The sequence below is a fragment of the Gorilla gorilla genome, chromosome 11 (genome assembly GCF_029281585.2).
Source record: "Gorilla gorilla gorilla isolate KB3781 chromosome 11, NHGRI_mGorGor1-v2.1_pri, whole genome shotgun sequence".
In the NCBI taxonomy this organism is placed as follows: domain Eukaryota; kingdom Metazoa; phylum Chordata; class Mammalia; order Primates; family Hominidae; genus Gorilla; species Gorilla gorilla.
This window is the reverse complement of record NC_073235.2, coordinates 107753845-107774512: the sequence shown is the minus strand read 5'-3', so window position 1 is coordinate 107774512 and position 20668 is coordinate 107753845. Positions and strand designations below refer to the sequence as shown.

General features: G+C 38.3%; 1 protein-coding gene across 5 annotated transcripts in view; it reads right to left on the bottom strand.

Moving 5' to 3' along the window:
* Nucleotides 1-20668, bottom strand: part of PARD3B (par-3 family cell polarity regulator beta) — a 1084399-nt gene that overhangs the window by 453139 nt on the left and 610592 nt on the right. For 4 of the 5 annotated variants that reach the window (XM_063695123.1, XM_019022741.4, XM_055379487.2 and 1 more), the window contains one exon: nt 8028-8213. The exons of the other annotated variant lie outside the window; for it this stretch is intronic. In XM_063695123.1, coding sequence (XP_063551193.1) covers nt 8028-8213 — 186 coding nt within the window. The remainder of the gene's footprint in view (nt 1-8027; nt 8214-20668) is intronic. 5 annotated transcript variants of the gene reach the window in all.

The window sequence follows — 20668 nt, the reverse complement described above, 5'->3', positions numbered from 1 at the left end:
AGGGTGTTGAGAGGATTAATCATGACCAGATGTTGGCTTCTGCCTCTGCATGCTTCTAACGGGGCCCTTGGTATAGCCTCCTGGGATATTATCAACACCCAGGTCCCAAACCCCAAAGCTTGACTTCAGGTTGCAGAGCAGATGTTCCCTGGAATAGGGTTGGACCCCAGGCAAGATGGCACCTGATTGAGGGAGAGAATTATCCTCAACGAATCCTTCTCAGGGCCCTACAATCACTCTATGACAACATCTGTCTACTGCATTTTTTGAAAAAACAAATCAAACCCCCCAAAAAACCCAAAACCCTAAACTAAGAAAAGAACCTTGTATTCCAGATTGAAATAATTTACCTTCATTTAAAAACAACTGCAATGGAAGGGCAAGAATGAATCAGGATTTTTAAAGTACAGTTGTTAAAACAAAAAAGTTAGTACATGTTTCACATCACTTCAGCTTAAGTGAAGAGGTCCATTCTTCCCAAATAAGACCTCTATTTTCCAGGCACAACAGACTGTACTTTGGTGTACATACCTTGGTGACTTTGCCCATATTCTTTCTTCTGCCCAAAATGCCCTTTGCATTCCTGCTCACCTCTTCAAAGTCTACTTACTCCTCACCCCAAGCAAGCCTTGCAATTGCCTTCCTTTCATAGTTTTCTCCCCAGACAGAATTAAATGCTTCATCATCTCAACACCCACGATACTTCTCACATTTGCCTATCATAGCTCTTACCATATTAGTGTTGTTTATATATTTAACACGTTACTACTTTCCTATGGAATGGGTAATTTTAAGTATGCGGTGTCTAGTCCACTATACACTGTTGCCTAACTCACTCTAAATGTTCAAGAAGTGCTTGCTAAATTAAGTCAGTCAGGTGTTTTGGTCCTGGTGTTAAGTTTCATCTACAAATTGTAACTATGAGAGATTCAAGAACCTAAGCTGTCTTGAATATGCCAGGGCATATTCAGAGAACCTTCACAATTCTAAAAAAAAAAAAAAGTTTGATTACGTTCTGTATGCTGGCCCTATCTCTACTTGTTCAGAAATTGTAAAATTGAAATTTATGTAATTCAGTTATTGTCTTAAGAACCTCACTCCATTTCTATATAACAAACCAATGAAGTCCCAGCAGCAAATCACCTGTGGGCATATGAAGCTTTTATTTATTTATTTATTTATTTATTTATTTATTTATTTATTTATTTATTTTTGAGACAGAGTCTCTCGCTCTTGTTGCTCCGGCTGGAGTGCAGTGGTATGATCTCGGCTCATTGCAACCTCCGCCTCCCTGGTTCAAGCAATTCTCCTGCCTCAGCCTCCCAAGTAGCTGGAATTACAGGTGCGTACCATCATGCCCGGCTAGTTTTTGTATTTTTAGCAGAGATGGGGTTTCACCATGTTGGTCAGGCTTATTGTAATAAGTCTGACTATAGGAATTAACATATGCATAAACCATCCTGAAATAATGCTTTCAAAATGTATTATAAATCTTTTTAAAATCATTCTGGAAAAATATGGGGCATAAACAGATATACTGCAACTTATGGCCTATACTATGGCCACATTGAATCTTATAATTTCTTCTGCAAGGAAGTTTGAGAAATACTGACTTCAAACCATCAGAAATATTCTCTGGTGTACCATACAATAATAACATTCTGTGCTTGTTTTACACTTTTTTCTTTCCTGTCATTCCAGTTTCTTCTCCATCCTTTCCTATCTCCTTCCTGATTTTCTGCTCTTAATTTACTTTGGCCTAGAAAACCAGATTAAAAAGAAGCTTGTTAAAGCATATATGTTATATATGAATTAAGAATAATTTGCATGAATGCCTAACTAGGTTAGAATTTCGGAAGTCATTTCAACATACTTATCTTATTGATTTACTTCTTGGTGGTGGTTTTTATGCACTTGGCACTTGCTTATACTGAGATTGCTTAAAACCAGTCACTATAAAAATGGGTACAACCAGAATGCTAGAACAAAAACATGTGTGTATATGTATGCAGAGTTCATACTGTGGTCAGAGTTTTATTTGAGCATTCTGGTTTGTGTCCATTTTCCTAGTGACTGGTCTTGTGTGTGTGTGTGTGTGTGTGTGTGTGTGTGTGTGTATACATATATATGGCCTGTAGGTACCCATAATGAAGACGAATATAGCTTTTCAGGGGAAAGTTACTATTTTCAGAGCCAAAGCATCATTACCATGCTATATCAACTTTTGTAGATTATAATTTCCTTTTTCATTAGGAATATCAACTCTTAAATTTTTTCAAGCCCACTGAGACAATCACAGAGTCCAAAATACACATCAAAATGTTGTAGCATTCCAAAATTTTATTCAGTATAGTGTACATGTAAATTTATTTCCTGTTTGCATTTCCATTCATGAAATAAAAATGCAAAAGTGATAAAGATCAGCAAGAAAAAACAATGATAGATGCTGGAATTATGGGATTTTTTTAAAAAAGAGATGGGGTCTCGCTGTGTTGCCCAGGCCTAGAGCACAGTGACTATTCACAGGCACGATTATACTGCATTACAGTCTGGAACTCCTGAGCTCAAGTGATCCTCCTGCTTAGTTGAAAATACAGGTGCCCATTACTGTGCCAGCTACTTTGAGATTTTAAAAGTAATGTTATATTACATTTTAATAGTTACTACGGTAGAAAATTCATAAATAAGCCTGACTATGTGAATTAACATATGCTAACATTTTCAGATTTTTTTAAAACGGAAAATTAGCTAAAATGTATTTTTCCTATGCTTAAATTAATAACTTCCTTTTTTAAGGTCAAATTCTTATTGGATATATAGTGATTATGAATTTATGTATATTTCCAGGCAAAGTTCCTGCTTTTAAAGTCCTTAAAATGTATCACATCTTTGTGGTTAGAAATAAAATGTTAGTGTTTGGCTTCTTACATTTGAGGATTTTCAATAGCACTTTGACATACTCACATTATCTGGTCCTTTTGCCAGAGGTAACAGCTTAGAAGTCACTGACTACCAGTAAGGATCCTCAAGGTTCTCCCACCAGTAGAAAACATTATAAATTTTAAGAAAAATGGCCAGTTGAAGAAATCATTTAACATTAGTTTTCCTTAAAAAGCTGTCCCTTTTATCTTCCTTTGAATTCATTAATTATAGATCTATCACATGATTTATAGATACCGGCAGAGATGGGGGTGGAAATTAGTCACGCTGGGAGCTCCTACTGGAGTTAAGTAGTTTGGATGCTGTTAAATGTCTCACATGACAATGAGACATGGAGATTCAGGATCAAGCGCCATGTTTCTGGATATTCTAGAGCTGTGCATTTTCTCTCCAAAAATTTAGATTTTAGTCATTTAAAAATATCATGATTGCTTGTATTAGTCCAAATTCTTTCTTTTGCCCATTACTAAACAGTGCAGATTATGAAATCCTGCATCCTTCAGAAGGAGAATCCCAAATTTCCTAAGCACACAAGAATCAAATTACTTCAATTATGTCTATTTCATATTCTGAGTGCATACATTTACAATTAGCCATGTCAGGCATTTTTCTTTCACTTAATTTCTTCATCATCAAGAGAATTTATTAAGCACAAACCTGACTAATTAATTTTCTAGAGAATAACTGATAGTCTTAAATGTATTCTCTCTATTTAGCAGCCCCTAAACAATCTACCTGATATATGACATTCTTCCTTTAGCAAAAATTCCTTTAAATTTGAATTTTTACCTTATTATTTCAAAGTTTCAATAGGAGACATACCACTCCCAAAGTCCGCATATTGAAGTCAAAAACACCATTCAGAACTGGTCACAACAGACTTCATGGGACTTTTATTCTTACTACAGTGTGTTCTTACAATATCTTACCTAACTTTAAAAAAAGCACTATTCTAGTTATGTATACATTTTTAAAGTAATTCTTTAGGGTAGCAAAACAAGCAACTTAAGGAAGTGTAATCAATAGATGTAAAAATTTTTACTAAAAATTTTCAGTTAATATGGTACATGAAAAGCAAAGCAAAGAAAAACCACTGATCTCAAAATGAATTTAAAATGTTTAGCAAATGAACATAAAAATATCTAACATCTTCAGACTGATCATTTAGACTTCATTTGTGCTTTCCTGGATAAAATAAACTGCAAATTTTGATGTGGATTTAGGGAAATTTTGATGTAGATTTAGGGAAAGGTATTTTTTCTAACTGCAACAGAGATGATACTTCTTTTTATTTAACAGCAACAGCACTACCACATAAATTCCAACCACAGAAGCAAAATTTTAGAAAATCATTCTCATGGATGTCATAACTTCATTCTGCTCATAATTCTTTCAGAAGCAGTTGACATATATGCTTGTATTTAGTATATTTTAGTTCTAGAAGCAACTACACTGTATGTCAGGGGCAAACGCCCAGGAAGAAAGACAGTAACTAAATGAAACCACAAACATGTAATGCATGCTAGTGCTTAGGCACATTGGCATCAATACTCTAAGAAGCAATATTCTGCTGTTATGGTCAATGGCCACATAGTACACTAAGAGGCATAGCTACAAGTTATTCTTCACAGGGGCCTATGAAGAGCTCCGTATGACAAAATCAGCCTGTAATCAAAAGTGGTGCAGCCTGATGCATGCACAGAAAAGTTTCTGGGCTTTATTTCTTAATGTACAGACTTGAAGTTAAATATCAAGTTGAGATTAAGCATTTGGATAATTCTGAGCAGGGTAGAATTATTGTTCTGTTGGTTTTTAGAATAAGTCAGGGACTCACTTCCAAGAGGGCGTCCTAGAGTAGCTGGCTGCTCTTGTTTCCAAATAGAGATTTACATCCTCTATTAGAAATAATTCAAACAAGAGATGACATGATAGAAAGCAGTAGACTGAGAGTTAAGGAAAACAAAACAAAACAAAGCAATGCCCTCAATTAGAGTCAAGTTATTCAGGGGTTTTACATCTGGCAAGAAGTAGCCTATCTTTGTTTAGACCAATGGAAGCCCCCAGGAGAATCCAGCACACAGAATGCACAGGAAGAATTTGGTCATATCTTTCAAAGTAGTTTAGTTTTCAAAAAATCCACCTTCCCTAAAGGGAAAAACACCTTGAGAACTAATTAGTGGTATGAAGGCCCAGGAGAAAAAGATAGTGCTCTGGTTGAAAGATTATTTTGTTGATTCCGGGTAAAAACCTAGGGCCAAATGCTGAGACAAAGATGTTCCCAGTGCTGATCTCTCCTCTGCCCCAGGGACACTGTAGTCTGTTACATGTGTATCCTCTCAACAGGGACAGGAACAAAGTCTCAAAACAATTTTCCTAAGACAGAATCCTGAGTCATAGAATGGGTGGCAATTTTCCGAGGAGTAACAGTGGATTACTGGAACAACAGTAGGAGAATGGAAAAATACTTTTTTTCCCTGGTTAATCGGATTTTTTGTGAACAAATCTCAGGCCTCTACCCTTTACACTGCAAAAGGTAAACAAGACAAATGGATACTAAACATTCACAAGAAGGCTAAGTTCATGATTGATGCCTCTTACTGTTTAAGATCAGCTATAAATATGCTGTCCAGTGGTTTTTAATGGTGTGATTGTCTGACTCAGCAGACCAGTGTCAGGAAAGAAATTTACATAAATGGAAAGTGAAATCTTTCTGCAAGAAACAGGACTGTTAGAAACTGCTTAGGTAAGGAGATGCTCACTTACACAAACATGGATATACATATTAAACCTGCTCGCCAATATCTGCTTGAGCTTAAGTTATTGCCCATAAAAAAGCTAAGATGTTTGCTTTTAATTTCCAAAAAGTCATCTCAGTTTCAATTTTACTTGGAATAAATTCTGCAAATAGAGCTGTCATTAGGAATACGAAGACTAATTTCAAGCTGGTATCCACAAACATGAACAAGAACTCATCCTCAAACCTAGCACATATTTAGATGGCTTGGCTAAGGATGATAGCACCATACAAGACACCTCCAGGCTAACGGGCCCTGCTCTCTAGGAACATGAATGGATCATATAGAAGAGCTTCATTTCAGTGCAGCATAACACAGGTTCTGGAGTCAGACTGCCTGGATTCAAATCTTAAAGTAATTCCTGGCTATCTGACCACAGGAAAGGCACTAAAGGCTCTAATCTGTAATTTCCACTTTGATAAAATGGACTGAAAATAATCCAATGTAAATGTGAATAAAGTTAGATAATCCATATAAAACACCTATCCTAGTGTCCAGCATATACTAAGCACAATAAATGTTCATTGCTATTGTTGTTGTTGCTATTACTACTATTTCGCTTTTGCTCCTGCTTATGTATTTCTGAGCCAGTTTTATAGATGGAGTGATGGGACTCAATTCTTTACCCTTCTCTGTATCTACATCTCTGCCATAACTTCATCGTGGGTGGAGTGTGTCTTCTACGGCTCAACCTTGGACTCAGCCATATGACTTGCTTTGACCAGTGGCCTATGTGTGGGGTGACAGTGTGCTAGTTTGGAGCCCGCGGATTCACCCACTGCCGCTGGCCCTCTGACAGCTCGAGGCATGAGAGGGGCATGCGCCAGCTAGCCTGCTGATCCAAGGAGCAGGAGAAAGAAGTGGAACACACTCAGATCTGCAGAGTTACAGTGGGATCAAGAGACACCAGCCTGAATCAGAATCCTACGCACACCCCAGCTCCCCCACACAGAGCTATGAGAAAAATAAAGGCTTATTGATGTGTATATTACTGAAAAATTATGACTATTTATTATGCGACAAAAGCTAACTAAACCAAGGAGTAAACTGAAGAGGTGTCTGTCCAAAGTACATTTATTTCCCAGTGAAAAAGGCATTATCTCCACATCTAGTCTGAAACAAAAGTGGAAGGGTAAGTGTGAGAAGACAGTTGCTTCAACAAAGCCAGAATTCTAGGTGCAGGGGTGCTCTGTAGAGTGTAACGGGGCCTTCTTGGCTTTGCTGTGGGAGAGGATAGACATTATTCATATCACGATTATCTTCAGATGGCTAACATTTATCAGCAGCTGGTGACAGGCACTGTGCTAAGCACTTGACACATATTGTCTCTTTTAGTCTTAACAGCAGCATGAGGAACCAGGCACTGCTAATTTCACAAATGAGGAAACTGAGGCATGTCAAGGCTGAGCAGCTTACCTACATTCACAGGGAGAGAGTAGGTTAGGCAGAATTCAAACTCAAGAAGTCTCCTTGCACGATGTGAGATAATAATGAGGGTGGCAAGAGGTGCAAACGTGTATCCTTCCTCTATCATCACTTTACTGTTTTCATCACATTGTGTGATTTAATCCTAGAAGCCTATGAAGTAGTTATTATTTATTATCACCATTCTACCGGTGAGGAAATGGGAGACAGCTGGTCAAGACCCTTGCCTACATTTCCATACAGCTAGCAAGGACTGAGCTGGACTTGAACACCGGCCATCTAGCTAACCAGTACACTATACTCACCTCAACGTGAAAGGACTGAAGCATGATCTTCCTTCTTTTTCTGGAAACCTATAAGCTTCTCTAAGTATTCAAAAGGAAATATGCATTCTGGGCACCATGGTTTTCTTCAAGTGTATAAAATGTGATAAATGGCCTTTAATTTACACTACAATCATTCTCAGGCTCCACTGAGCTTTCATTCTTGCAAGCACAACTGTCTTATTTGCTGCCTTTATGTTTACTTGTTTTTAGTTTTGTTTTTCTGATTGTGTACTTTTAGGCTCAACTCTTGTCAGTTTACAAATCCAGAGGAATCCTATTGCAGTAATGAAAAGTATGCAAAAGAGAATGTGAATCATGTTGGGTTTTTAGAGGTAACTCTAAGAAGTAAAAATAACCAGTTAAGGTACAAAAACAGCAGCCAGTTATTTCCCAGATCTGTTCACACAGATATTTTTTGTATCTGGCGGGAAAGTCTCAGTGGCCTCAAGTCTTCAGACACTTTCTCCATTCAGTCTCTAACTACAACAGTCACATCTCCAAGTGCCTTCTCAAAGAATGTACAAATGTCATTCCTACCCACCTTAAAAGCAGCGCCTCCATGAATGATGGATTTGATAAAAATCCCCAAGTCTGTTCCAGTTTCTCTGGATTTGTTCCCTTTTAAGCTCACCCCAAGGCCAGCAGAACCTGAATCATTCAGGGGGATCTCAAAGGTGAGCTGCTCGCTTGTCTCCAGAGAGAGTGCACAGCAGTCAGGTTCTCCTTTCTGTTAGGGGAATACACATGAAAAGAGTGAAGAGAAGAAAGCAGATTAATATTTCACTCTCTCAGATGACCAGACACAGATGCAATCAGTAGGACAGGATGACTGGACCTCTAACAGCTGTAATCGGCTCCTGGCAGGCAAAGGCTGGGTTTAGCTCTCCACAAGGAGCCACAGTCACATCCAAGGAGCAGGGGAAGAGGTTTCACGGAATACTATTCGGTAATGGTCAATAGAGAGGATCGTTTGGCAAGTCAGAGCGATGCAATCTGAAACACCTCGCAAGCCTTTGGAAATTTACTAAGATATTCTCCATAATAAAAAAGGCTGGACATTAGACTTAGGGTGCCCTGGGTATCAGAAGAGATCTTAGAGATAATGGAGTCTTAACATCTTCACTTTACAGATGAAGGAACAGAGCTTAGTGTAGAAACGTCTTAAAATTTCAGGAAAATATGGGGCATATATAATTTAAAACATATCATTTACTATGGAAACAACACTATTGGTAAAGTTTGTTAATAAGACACGGTAAAAATGAGATGTTATTTTAAAGTTAGAGAAAAATGATTTATAATGGATATCATCAAATGAAATTTCACTTTGTCAAAACTCATGCTTTCAGCCTGCATCTTCAGGTAGTATAACTCACCGCCATTAAATTTTTAAACCTATACAAAAATGATTATGCACAACAAATATTCATGTCATATTTGATAAATGACACCTAGCCACAAGCATACTGGTCTCAAGAAACACCGAGTATGGTGGAAAAAGGCATATTTAGGGTTCAGGTCTCCAGGGAGAAGTATGTGGTTAATCATATTTGGTCCCCAGTGTTTTCAAATATACAGCAGTGGGAACAGACAAGTGCTGTCCACATGAGAATCTTTGTGGGTCTCCCTTCTGCATTCCTCTCAAGCTTGTAGAAGTGTGAAACCGCCACAGTGTTCAACTGAAAAATCTGACAGTGAGATACTCCTGGAAATGATCAACTCATTCTAGGTCGGTAGTTCCTTCCTCTCTATAATTATATCTAGAGACTCTCATCTTAAGGTCACATTGAAGGGACTCTTATGTAAAATTACATATTTAAAAAATTACTATGAATGTCTGAATGTCAGTCACATATAACTATAAAATCAGAAGTAGCAAAGAACCCATAATTAAAACAGGATTAAGAGGTCGGATCACAGCCAGATCCACTGACGCAGCATTTTCAACCCCTCCCCAAATAGAGAAAATCCACATCTAACTTTTAAAGAAATAGTTCTTTCATTTAATTTTCTTATAAGTGAAGTTGTCTGTGAAGATTTTGACAATATGTTGTTCAAAGAAATGAAACTTTATGGCTTAATAAATCTATTACAAGTTAGCTCTTTCAGCTAACTCATTGTATTATTACCTAAAAAACAAATCCCATTATTTGATTCCAATTTCCATTGGAATGCCAGAGTTTAGTACTAAATGTAAACTATTAGCCTTCACCTTTGTCTTTCAAAATGCCCAATTTAGAATCCATAACATTTCAAAACCATTTATGTTTCCAGGCCTCTCTGGGATTTGCTTAATTTCAGTCTAATAAAGTTCCACTGAATTAAAGTGCAAATTAAAGAAAAACCATCCTACCGTAAGTTTGTGAACACCATTTCAAGAGAAAAACTAGAAAGGTTCTCTGGCTTTTGTCTATCAGAGACAAAGAGACAAGAACTAATTTTGCTTTAGTAATACCTTCAAATCACTTCATTTTATGATTAAATCATTCCTCTTTTGGCAATTATATTTAATTCTTAGCAAGACTGACAACCACTCTTTGCACTAACACCTATCATTTATTATTTAAGTGGTAGAAGCAAAATAGAAATCAGGTTGCATTATCATTATCTTTTGAAAATTTTTTTTAAGTCTCTGACATCTGAGATTCAAGAATACAACAGAAACAATATACTAGAGGCTAACAATGATTGACTACTTCATTTCTGAGTACTTTACACATATTAATACACTTATGCTTCACAACAAACCTGTGAGGTTTATTGTCATGTCCATTCCACAGATGAGGAAACTGAGGTGCACAGCAAATAAACGCCATGTTTACAGTCCAGAAGACTTGGAATGTGGAAGCTTTGTGGGGCTCAAGCACAGTGTGGTTCCTATGTCAGACTCTCTTTTTTTTTTATCTTTTCCTCTAGTGAATACTTCTGAGTGGTCTGCTGCATTTTCATGTTTGACATTATTCAATATCCATTTTCAACAAAAGTATACAATTTTAAGGTGACACATTTTCTTTTTTTTTAATTTTATTATTATTATACTTTAAGTTTTAGGGTACATGTGCACAATGTGCAGGTTAGTTACATATGTATACATGTGCCATGCTGGTGTGCTGCACCCACTAACTCGTCATCTAGCATTAGGTATATCTCCTAATGCTATTCCTCCCCCCTCCCCCTACCCCACAACAGTCCCCAGAGTGTGATGTTCCCCTTCCTGTGTCCATGTGTTCTCATTGTTCAATTCCCACCTATGAGTGAGAACATGCGGTGTTTGGTTTTTTGTCCTTGCAATAGTTTACTGAGAATGATGATTTCCAATTTCATCCATGTCCCTACAAAGGACATGAACTCATCATTTTTATGGCTGCATAGTATTCCATGGTGTATATGTCCCACATTTTCTTAATCCAGTCTATCATTGTTGGATATCTGGGTTGGTTCCAAGTCTTTGCTATTGTGAATAGTGCCGCAATAAACATACGTGTGCATGTGTCTTTATAGCAGCATGATTTATAGTCCTTTGGGTACGTTACCTAAGAAAAAAACAAACAACCCCATCAAAAAGTGGGCAAAGGACATGAACAGACACTTCTCAAAGGAAGACACTTATGCAGCCAAAAAACACATGAAAAAATGCTCATCATCACTGGCCATCAGAGAAATGCAAATCAAAACCATAATGAGATACCATCTCACACCAGTTAGAATGGCAATCATTAAAAAGTCAGGAAACAACAGGTGCTGGAGAGGATGTGGAGAAATAGGAACACTTTTACACTGTTGGTGGGACTGTAAACTAGTTCAACCATTGTGGAAGGTGACACATTTTCTATAGATAAACTACGATGTGGAAAATGTTTTATTATTTTTTCTTTATAAATGTATATTTTAATTGACAAATCAAAAATTTTTTATTTTTATTTTTTTTAAAGTTTACTCTGTGGTTTATTCTAAATAAATTCAATTTAGCATCCAGGTATTACTGCTCCACTGGCCAACTGAAGTACTTATTTTTAAAAGTGTATTTCTGACTTTAAACACTTAAATCCATTGTGGTTTATTATGTCAATGTGTATTTTGGAGCAGGCATAGCTCAGTGAAAGCCTGTTGAAATTTCTTAAAGGAGTCTGGGAAAGGACTCAGCTACAGAGGCACTGCCCCTATTTGCAGAGAGCATGGATCTACACCACAGACACCTCATGGCATATTCTGAAACTGTCCCTCCTAAAAGGGGCTGAATTCAGGCCCCAGTGGGGTAAATGTGTCAACCAACCAATAAGTTGTTTTTCATTTAGTACAAACAAAATTCAAGAACTAGCATCTGTGTGGGTGAGTGAGCTCATATTCTGAAATAAGAATAACTTAAATTTGTTTTTTTTTGAAATGAAATTTATTATTATACTTTAAGTTCTAGAGTACATGTGCACAATGTGCAGGTTTGTTACATATGTATACATGTGCCATGTTGGTGTGCTGCACCCATTAATTTGTCATTTACATTAGGCATTTCTCCTAATGCTATCCCTCCCCCAGACCCCCACCCCACAACAGGCCCAGGTGTGAAGTTCCCCACCCTGTGTCCAACTGTTCTCATTGTTCAATTCCCACCTATGAGTGAGAACATGCGGTGGGTGGTTTTCTGTCCTTGAGATAGTTTGCTCAGAATGATGGTTTCCAGCTTCATCCATGTTCCTACAAAGGACATGAACTCATCCTTTTTTATGGATGCATAGTATTCCATGGTGTATGTGTGCCACATTTTCTTAATGCAGTCTGTCATTGATGGACATTTGGGTTGGTTCCAAGTCTTTGCTATTGTGAATAGTGCCACAATAAACATGTGTGCATGTGTCTTTATGGTAGCATGATTTATAATCCTTTGGGTATATACCCAGTAATGGGATTGATGGGTCAAATAGTATTTCTAGTTCTAGATCCTTGAGGAATTGCCACACTGTCTTCCACAATGTTTGAACTAGTTTACAGTCCCACAGCAGTGTAAAAGTGTCCCTGTTTCTCCACATCCTCTCCAGCACCTGTTGTTTCCTGACTTTTTAATGATTGCCATTCTAATTGGTGTGAGATGGTGTCTCATGGTGGTTTTGATTTGCATTTCTCTGATGGCCAGTGATGATGAGGATGTTTTCATGTGTCTGTTGGCTACATAAATGTCTTCTTTTGAGAAGTGTTTGTTCATATCCTTCACCCACTTTTTGATGGGGTTGCTTGATTTTTTCTTGTAAATTAGTTTAAGTTCTTTGTAGATTCTGGATATTAGCCCTTTGTCAGATGGGTAGATTGCAAAAATTTTCTCCCATTCTGTAGGTTGCCTGTTCACTCTGATGGTAGTTTCTTTTGCTGTGCAGAAGCTCTTTAGTTTAATTAGATCTCATTTGTCTATTTTGGCTTTTGTTGCCATTGCTTTTGGTGTTTTATTCATGAAGTCCTTGCCCATGCCTATGCCCTGAATGGTATTGCGTAGGTTTTCTTCTAGGGTTTTTATGCTTTTAGGTCTAACATTTAAGTCTTTAATCCATCTTGAATTAATTTTTGTATAAGATGTAAGGAAGGGATCCAGTTTCAGCTTTCTACATATGGCTAGCCAGTTTTCCCAGCACAATTTATTAAATAGGGAATCCTTTCCCCATTTCTTGTTTTTGTCAGGTTTGTTGAAGATCAGATGGTTACGGATGTATGGTATTATTTCTGAGGGCTCTGTTCTGTTCCATTGGTGTATATCTCTGTTTTGGCACCAGTACCATGCTGTTTTGGTTACTGTAGCCTTGTAGTAAAGTTTGAAGTCAGGTAGCATGATGCCTCTAGCTTTGTTCATTTTGGTTAGGATTGTCTTGGCAATGTGGGCTCTTTTTTGGTTCCATATGAACTTTAAAGTAGTTTTTTCCAATTCTGTGAAGAAAGTCATTTGTAGCTTGATGGGGATGGCATTGAATCTATAAATTACCTTGGGCAGTATGGCCATTTTCATGATATTGATTCTTCCTATCCATGAGCATGGAATGTTCTTCCATTTTGTTCCAAGATGGTCACATAGGAACAGCTCTAGTCTACAGCTCCCAGCGTGAGTGACACAGAAGATGGGTGATTTCTGCCTTTCCAATTGAGCTATGAAGAGAGCAGTGGTTCTCCCAGCATGGAGTTTGAGATCTGACAGATCTCCCAGCATGGAGATGAGAACAGACAGACTGCCTCTTCAAGTGGGTCCCTGACCCCCGAGTAGCCTAACTGGGAGACACCTCCCAGTAGGGGCTGACTGACACCTCATACAGCCGGGTACCCCTCTGAGATGAAGCTTCCAGAGGAAGGATCAGGCAGCAACATTTGCTGTTCTGCAATATTTGCTGTTCTGCAGCCTCCGCTGGTGATACCCAGGCAAACAGGGTCTGGAGCGGACCTCCAGCAAACTCTAACAGACCTGCAGCTGAGGGTCCTGAGTGTTAGAAGGAAAACCAACAAACAGAACGGAATAGGAGCAACATCAACAAAAAGGACATCCACACCAAAACCCCATCTGTAGGTCACCATCATCAAAGACCAAAGGTAGATAAAACCACAAAGATGGGGAAAAAACAGAGCAGAAAAGCTGAAAATTCTAAAAACCAGAGCACCTCTTCTCCTCCAAAGGATCGCAGCTCCTCACTAGCAACGGAACAAAGCTGGACAAAGAATGACTTTGACAAGTTGACAGAAGTAGGCTTCAGGAGATCAGTAATAACAAACTTCTCCGAGCTAAAGGAGGATATTCGAACCCATTGCAAGGAAGCTAAAAACCTTGAAAAAAGATTAGACGAATAGCTAACTGGAATAAACAGTATAAAGAAGACCTTAAACGACCCGATGGAGCTGAAAACCATGGCAAGAGAACTACGTGACGCATGCACAAGCTTCAGTAGCCGATTCAATCAAGTGGAAGAAAGGGTATCAGTGACTGAAGATCAAATGAATGAAATGAAGCGAGAATTTTAGAGAAAAATGAATAAAAAGCAATGAACAAAGCCTCCAAGAAATATGGGACTATGTGAAAAGACAAAATCTGTGTCTGATTGGTGTACCTGAAAGTGGCGGGGAGAATAGAACCAAGTTGGAAAACACTCTTCAGGATGTTACCCAGGAGAACTTCCCCAACCTAGCAAGGCAGGCTAACATTCAAATTCAGGAAATACAGAGAACGCCACAAAGATACTCCTCGAGAAGAGCAACTCCAAAACACATAACTGTCAGATTCACCAAGGTTGAAATGAAGGAAAAAATGTTAAGGGCAGCCAGAGAAAGGTCAGGTTACCCACAAAGGGAAGCCCATCAGACTAACAGCTGATCTCTTGGCAGAAACTGTAAAGGCTAGAAGAGAGTAAGGCCCAATATTCAACATTCTTAAAGAAAAGAATTTTCAACCCAGAATTTCATATCCAGCCAAACTAAGCTTCATAAGTGAAGGAGAAATAAAATCCTTTACAGAGAAGCAAATGCTGAGAGATTTTGTCACTACCAGGCCTGCCTTACAACAGCTCCTGAAGGAAGCACTAAACATGGAAAGGAACAACTGGTACCAGCCACTGCAAAAAAAATGCCAAATTGTAAAGACCATCCAGGCTAGGAAGAAACTGCATCAACTAACGGGCAAAATATCCAGCTAACATCATAATGACAGGATCAAATTCACACATAACAATATTAACCTTAAATGCAAATTGGCTAAATGCCCCAATTAAAAGACAGACTGGTAAATTGGATGAAGAGTCAAGACACATCAGGAGACCCATCTCACATGCAGAGACACACATATGCTCAAAATAATGGGATGGAGAAGATCTACCAAGCAAATGGAAAACAAACAAACAAACAAACAAAAAAGCAGGGGTTGCAATCCTAGTCTCTGATAAAACAGACTTTAAACCAACAAAGTTCAAAAGAGACAAAGAAGGTCATTACATAATGGTAAAGGGATCAATTCCACAAGAAGAGGTAACTATCCTAAATATATATGCACCCAATACAGGAGCACCCAGATTCATAAAGCAAGTCCTTAGGGACCTACAAAGAGACTTAGACCCCCACACAGTAATAATGGGAGACTTTAACACCCTGCTGTCAACACTAGACAGATCAATGAGACAGAAAGTTAACAAGGATATCCAGGAGTTGAACTCAGCTCTGCACCAAACAGACCTAATAGACATCTATAGAATTCTCCACCCCAAATCAACAGAATACACATTCTTCTCAGCACCACATCACACTTATTCCAAAATTGACCACATAGTTGGAAGTAAAGCACTCCTCAGCAAATGTAAAAGAACAGAAATCATGACAAAACAAAATTATATAAATTTATGGAGTACAGCATGGTGTTTTAAACTATGTATACATTGTGGAATAGCTAAATTGAGCTAATTAACATATGCATTACCTTATATTCTTACGAATTTGTATGTGTGTGTGTTGAGAACACTTAAATTCTACTCTCCTAGAGATTTTCAAGTATAAACTACAATGTTATTAACTATAGTCACTATGTAGTAGGATACACCTCTTGAACTTATTCCTCCTAACTGAGATTGTGTCTTTTGACCAACATTTCCCCACTCTCCTCCTCCTCTGTGCCTGTAACCACCATTCTACTCTGTGAGTTCAACTGTCAGACCCTTCACTGCCATACTATACTATATCCTTGTGTCTCAACTTTTGTCCATTCCATGATTTGACCCTCAAGAAATTCCAGGACAGATTTCTACAATGACAGTAAGACACTATGCCATTTACATTCTCCACCCAAGTACAGTTATGTTTTATATCTTTCTTATGCTGTACCAGGCTTAAGCCACAATTAGTGCCCTCTAATAATAGCAAACTTCCCAAATGGTAAAGGAAGCCATTATGGTAGTTAACACAGCCATTTCCTCTGTTAGAAATAAATGTCCCTTTATCTAACATTAAAAAAATCAATATGCTGAATGCCTCCCTCCAAGAATCCTGGTTCAACCAGTAACTCTCAAAATTAAACTCAAATCTTGCCAGACAGCATTTTGTAGCAAAATGGAAACAGGTATAAAGTACTACCAAGTGCCCTAAATGCCAGACCTTAGCGATATGACGAACCCCCAAGCAGTGGCACATCTAGACCTCGGATTCTCCTGGTTTCCATCTTTCAGGCAACAGCTCTTTCCACTCACAGATTTCAAGCATGTGTGCACACACACACAAACACGCACACACGCACATACGCGCACACACACGCGCACGCGCGCGCACACACACACACACGCACAGCCTGGCTGGGGTAGTAAGGGAAATCTTGTGAATTTCATTTAGTTTTAAATCTTTTCATTACTTGTTATTCTTTGCCACTAGAGGCTCTGTCCTTGAGATTCCCAGAGCCAGGCCCAGAATGGATGCTCTAATGCCTCCCCTGCATAGGTGTAGGCCTAATGCCCAGCACCTGCCCAGGGCTGGTCATATAGTACCTTCAACTTAGGCTTTTTTGACCTTGGCACAACTGATATTTGAAGCCTGATAATTTTTTGTTGTGGGTGTCTGTCCAATGCAGTGCCTGATATTTGACCAAGTCCTTGGCTACTACCCACCAGACGTTAGCAGTACCCCCTTCCCCAAGCTGTGACAATTAAAGTGCTTTCAGACATTGCCAAATGTTACCTGGGGTCAAAATCACCTCCAATTAAGAACTACTGCCCTGAATCAACAACTGGCAAATGCAGTCAAATTCAAAGCAACCAGGGCCCAGAAGGTGTTTTAGCAACAGGCTGCATTGCTGCCTGTTCATATGTTTCCAAGTCCCACAAAGGGGTGGCAGTTTTTACTGTGAGGGATGCCAGATATCTCTGAGTGGAGGATACAGGAGATACTTCAGCACAATTAAGATGAAAAAGTGTTAGATCCACAGGTTCATGACTGAACACTTAGTTGGTCAAAATGAACTGCTGGAGAATCTTGTAATTGTTATATTTCTAGTTACATGGCAGCTAATTTTCCAGAGGAAGTATGATCTCTGTGGGATGAACAGAGGAGGACACGTGGTAGAAAACAAACTTATTGGTACATATATAAAATATTTCCTTTTACTTATATAGGAATCCAGGATGGGGCAAGGCACAATGGCTCATGCCTGTAATCCCAGGACTTTCAGAAGCTGAGGCGGGGAGATGACTTGAGGTCAGGAGTTTGAGACCAGCCTGGCCAACATGGGTTTAAGAATCGGAAAGAGGAAACTGAAGAGTCTACCTGGTCAGGCCTCGCTAGATATACTAACCATTTTTTAGAAAACAAATATCAAAAGTAATTACTTGGCATGAGAGGAAGAAAGAGAGGAAGGAAGATGGATGACTGGGGAGACATCCATACTATTACCTTAAGAGTGTTCCAAATGAGGCCATCTCTGGAATCACAAATGTCTTGTACTGCAAAGCAGTGCCTGATTCACGCATGCGAGTGGTAATAACCCAGCCTTTCAAAGCCCAGGGGAATCTACCAGTCCACAGGGCCAACATCCAATTTCCCAGAAGCCCAGCTCAGACCTGAAAGCATCCATGCTGAACCTTTTATGGCCCTCATTTCATTAAATGCTGTGCTCTTGGCTCAGCACGAGCAAGCTCTGGATGTCTTTGCCTTGCCTCCCAAATGTGTAATTAGTCTGTGTTGTGAACAGCTTACTTTATGCAAGAGTTATGTTTCACATGCAATCATTTTGTCAATTACCAAAACTCAAACAAAAGAGCTTTTTTAAAAAAAAAAAAAAAAAGAATAAGTTTTAAAATATATAAAGCAAAAGCCATACCTGGCAATTCTGCCAGGATATTTTATAATAAGCTTATCCATTGTTAACTTTTGCCTAAGTAAATTCTAAGAAATTTAAAAGTTTCGTTAAGGTGACGAAACTTTTGTTACAGCTAAATAAATTTTCACAACAATGAAAGGATAAGACACCTGCAAGACACTTAATTTTCTGAAATTATTTAATCTTCTGAAGAAGCACTGGGTAGCTATTATAAGCATGAAAGGTTTTTGGCCAATTGGATTATATAAAATTCAGAATGTGGATATCATCCTAGAGCAGCGATCAGAGACTCATTTCAACAGCAGGGAGGCATTTTATTTTCAATTGTACTTTTCTGAGGGTAAAGAAAAGAAAAAGATGAGAGATGAGCAGGCACATGTCAAAGAAAAAGGTGATCTAAGGAGGATCATTTTTATTATACTAAATAGTAAAGGACATTTCCCTTACTACTGCTGATGTAATCTTGGTGATTTACAAGTATGTAGATGATCTTTTAAAGTATTTCACCCTCTAAACAATACAGTCTATATAGATAGACAATATAGATGATAGACTATAGATAGACAATAGAATATATAGATAGATAGACAATATAGACTATATAGTCTAGAGGGCAAAATACATTAGAATACAGACAATATTATATATACTCTATATTGTCTAGCTATAGACAACAAAAATAAATTAGAATATAGACTATTTATGTCTGTATTGTCTGTATAGCCCTATGATCTCTGATATATATTAGAAAACCCACACACATCTGAATTGTACTCTAATTTGTTGAGAGTTAACTCAAAATTCCATATTATGTCACTCATAAACAAAGGAAAAATGTAAGTTAACGTTGCAATGAATAAGAGAAGAGTTTCACAGAGCTCGGTGTAACCAGCTCTGGTATTTACTTTCAGTAAAAGAAAACTTTTAAGATGTAGGTTATAGTTAGTCCAATAATGTCACCATCTTAAATATACGTCCTTATGTGACTTCCCAAAATCTGTATCTATTCATTTGAAATAATTTTCGACGACAGATATGAGTGAGACAATTCTAGACATTATTTATAATTCAGACATTTTTTTCATGTTTTTAAAAACCCATCCCCATGAAAGGGGGTAGAGGGAGGAAACTACTAAAAGCAAGAGCCGATCTCTGACTCAACTTACCAAAAACCAATTTTCTTTAAGTAAAGGATTAATCTAATACTAGAAAATAAATATCAGAAAATGGCCATTCCATATTGCCTGTTCAATGTAATATTTAGTCAGTACCTTAATGTAATATTGTACCTTAATACAATATTAAGTCAGAGATTAAAACTAACAAAAGTAAAGCAAGTCAGAATTAAGATTCCTACAGTAACCCTCTCCCCCTGAATATAGTATATAACCTTGAAAGATCAGAAAATTCAATTGTTTAGTGACACAAGGAAGTTTTTTTTCCAGATAAAGATTAAAGAAATGAATATAATATTTTGTGTCATGAAAAATAACAAATAGAAATTTTATAATTCAGACAATATGAAATTATACAACTACAACTTGCTTTGTTTATATTGAGGAACAATAGGACGTTTTGTTTTGTTTTTACTTCTTTCTGTTAAAAGTAGATTAGAGAAACCTGATTAGACCTGTCTTAAGTATTATATTTTACATGCAATAATTTAGTGATTAAAATACATGACTGTGGCCAGGCACGGTGGCTCATGCTTGTAATCCCAGGACTTCGGGAGGCCAAGGCGGGCAGAACACTTGAGGTCAGGAGTTTGAGACCAGCCTGGCCAACATGGCAAAACCCCATCCCTACTAAAAATACAAAACATTAGCCGGGTGGTGGCACATGCCTATAATCCCAGCTACTCAGGAAGCTGAGGCAGGAGAATCGCTCCAACCCAGGAGGCGAAGGATGCAGTGAGCTGAGATCACTCCACTGCATTCCACCCTGGGCAACAGAGTGAGACTCCATCTTAAAAACAAAAAAACAAAAAATAAAAAAAGAATGTGTCCTTTTATATGAACATAAGATTCAGGAACAAACAATATGATGTAACAATTTTTTTTTTTGAGGCGGAGTCTCGCTCTGTCGCACAGGCTGGAGTGCAATGGCGCTATCTCGGCTCACTGCAAGCTCCGCCTCCCGGGTTCACGCCATTCTCCTGCCTCAGCCTCCCGAGTAGCTGGGACTACAGGCGCCCGCCACCACGCCCAGCTAAATTTTTTTGTATTTTTAGTAGAGACGGGGTTTCGCCGTGTTAGCCAGGATGGTCTCCATCTCCTGACCTCATGATCTGCCCGCCTCGGCCTCCCAAAGTGCTGGGATTACAGGGGTGAGCCACCGCACCCAGCCTGATGTAACAATTTAATAACCTTAAAAGG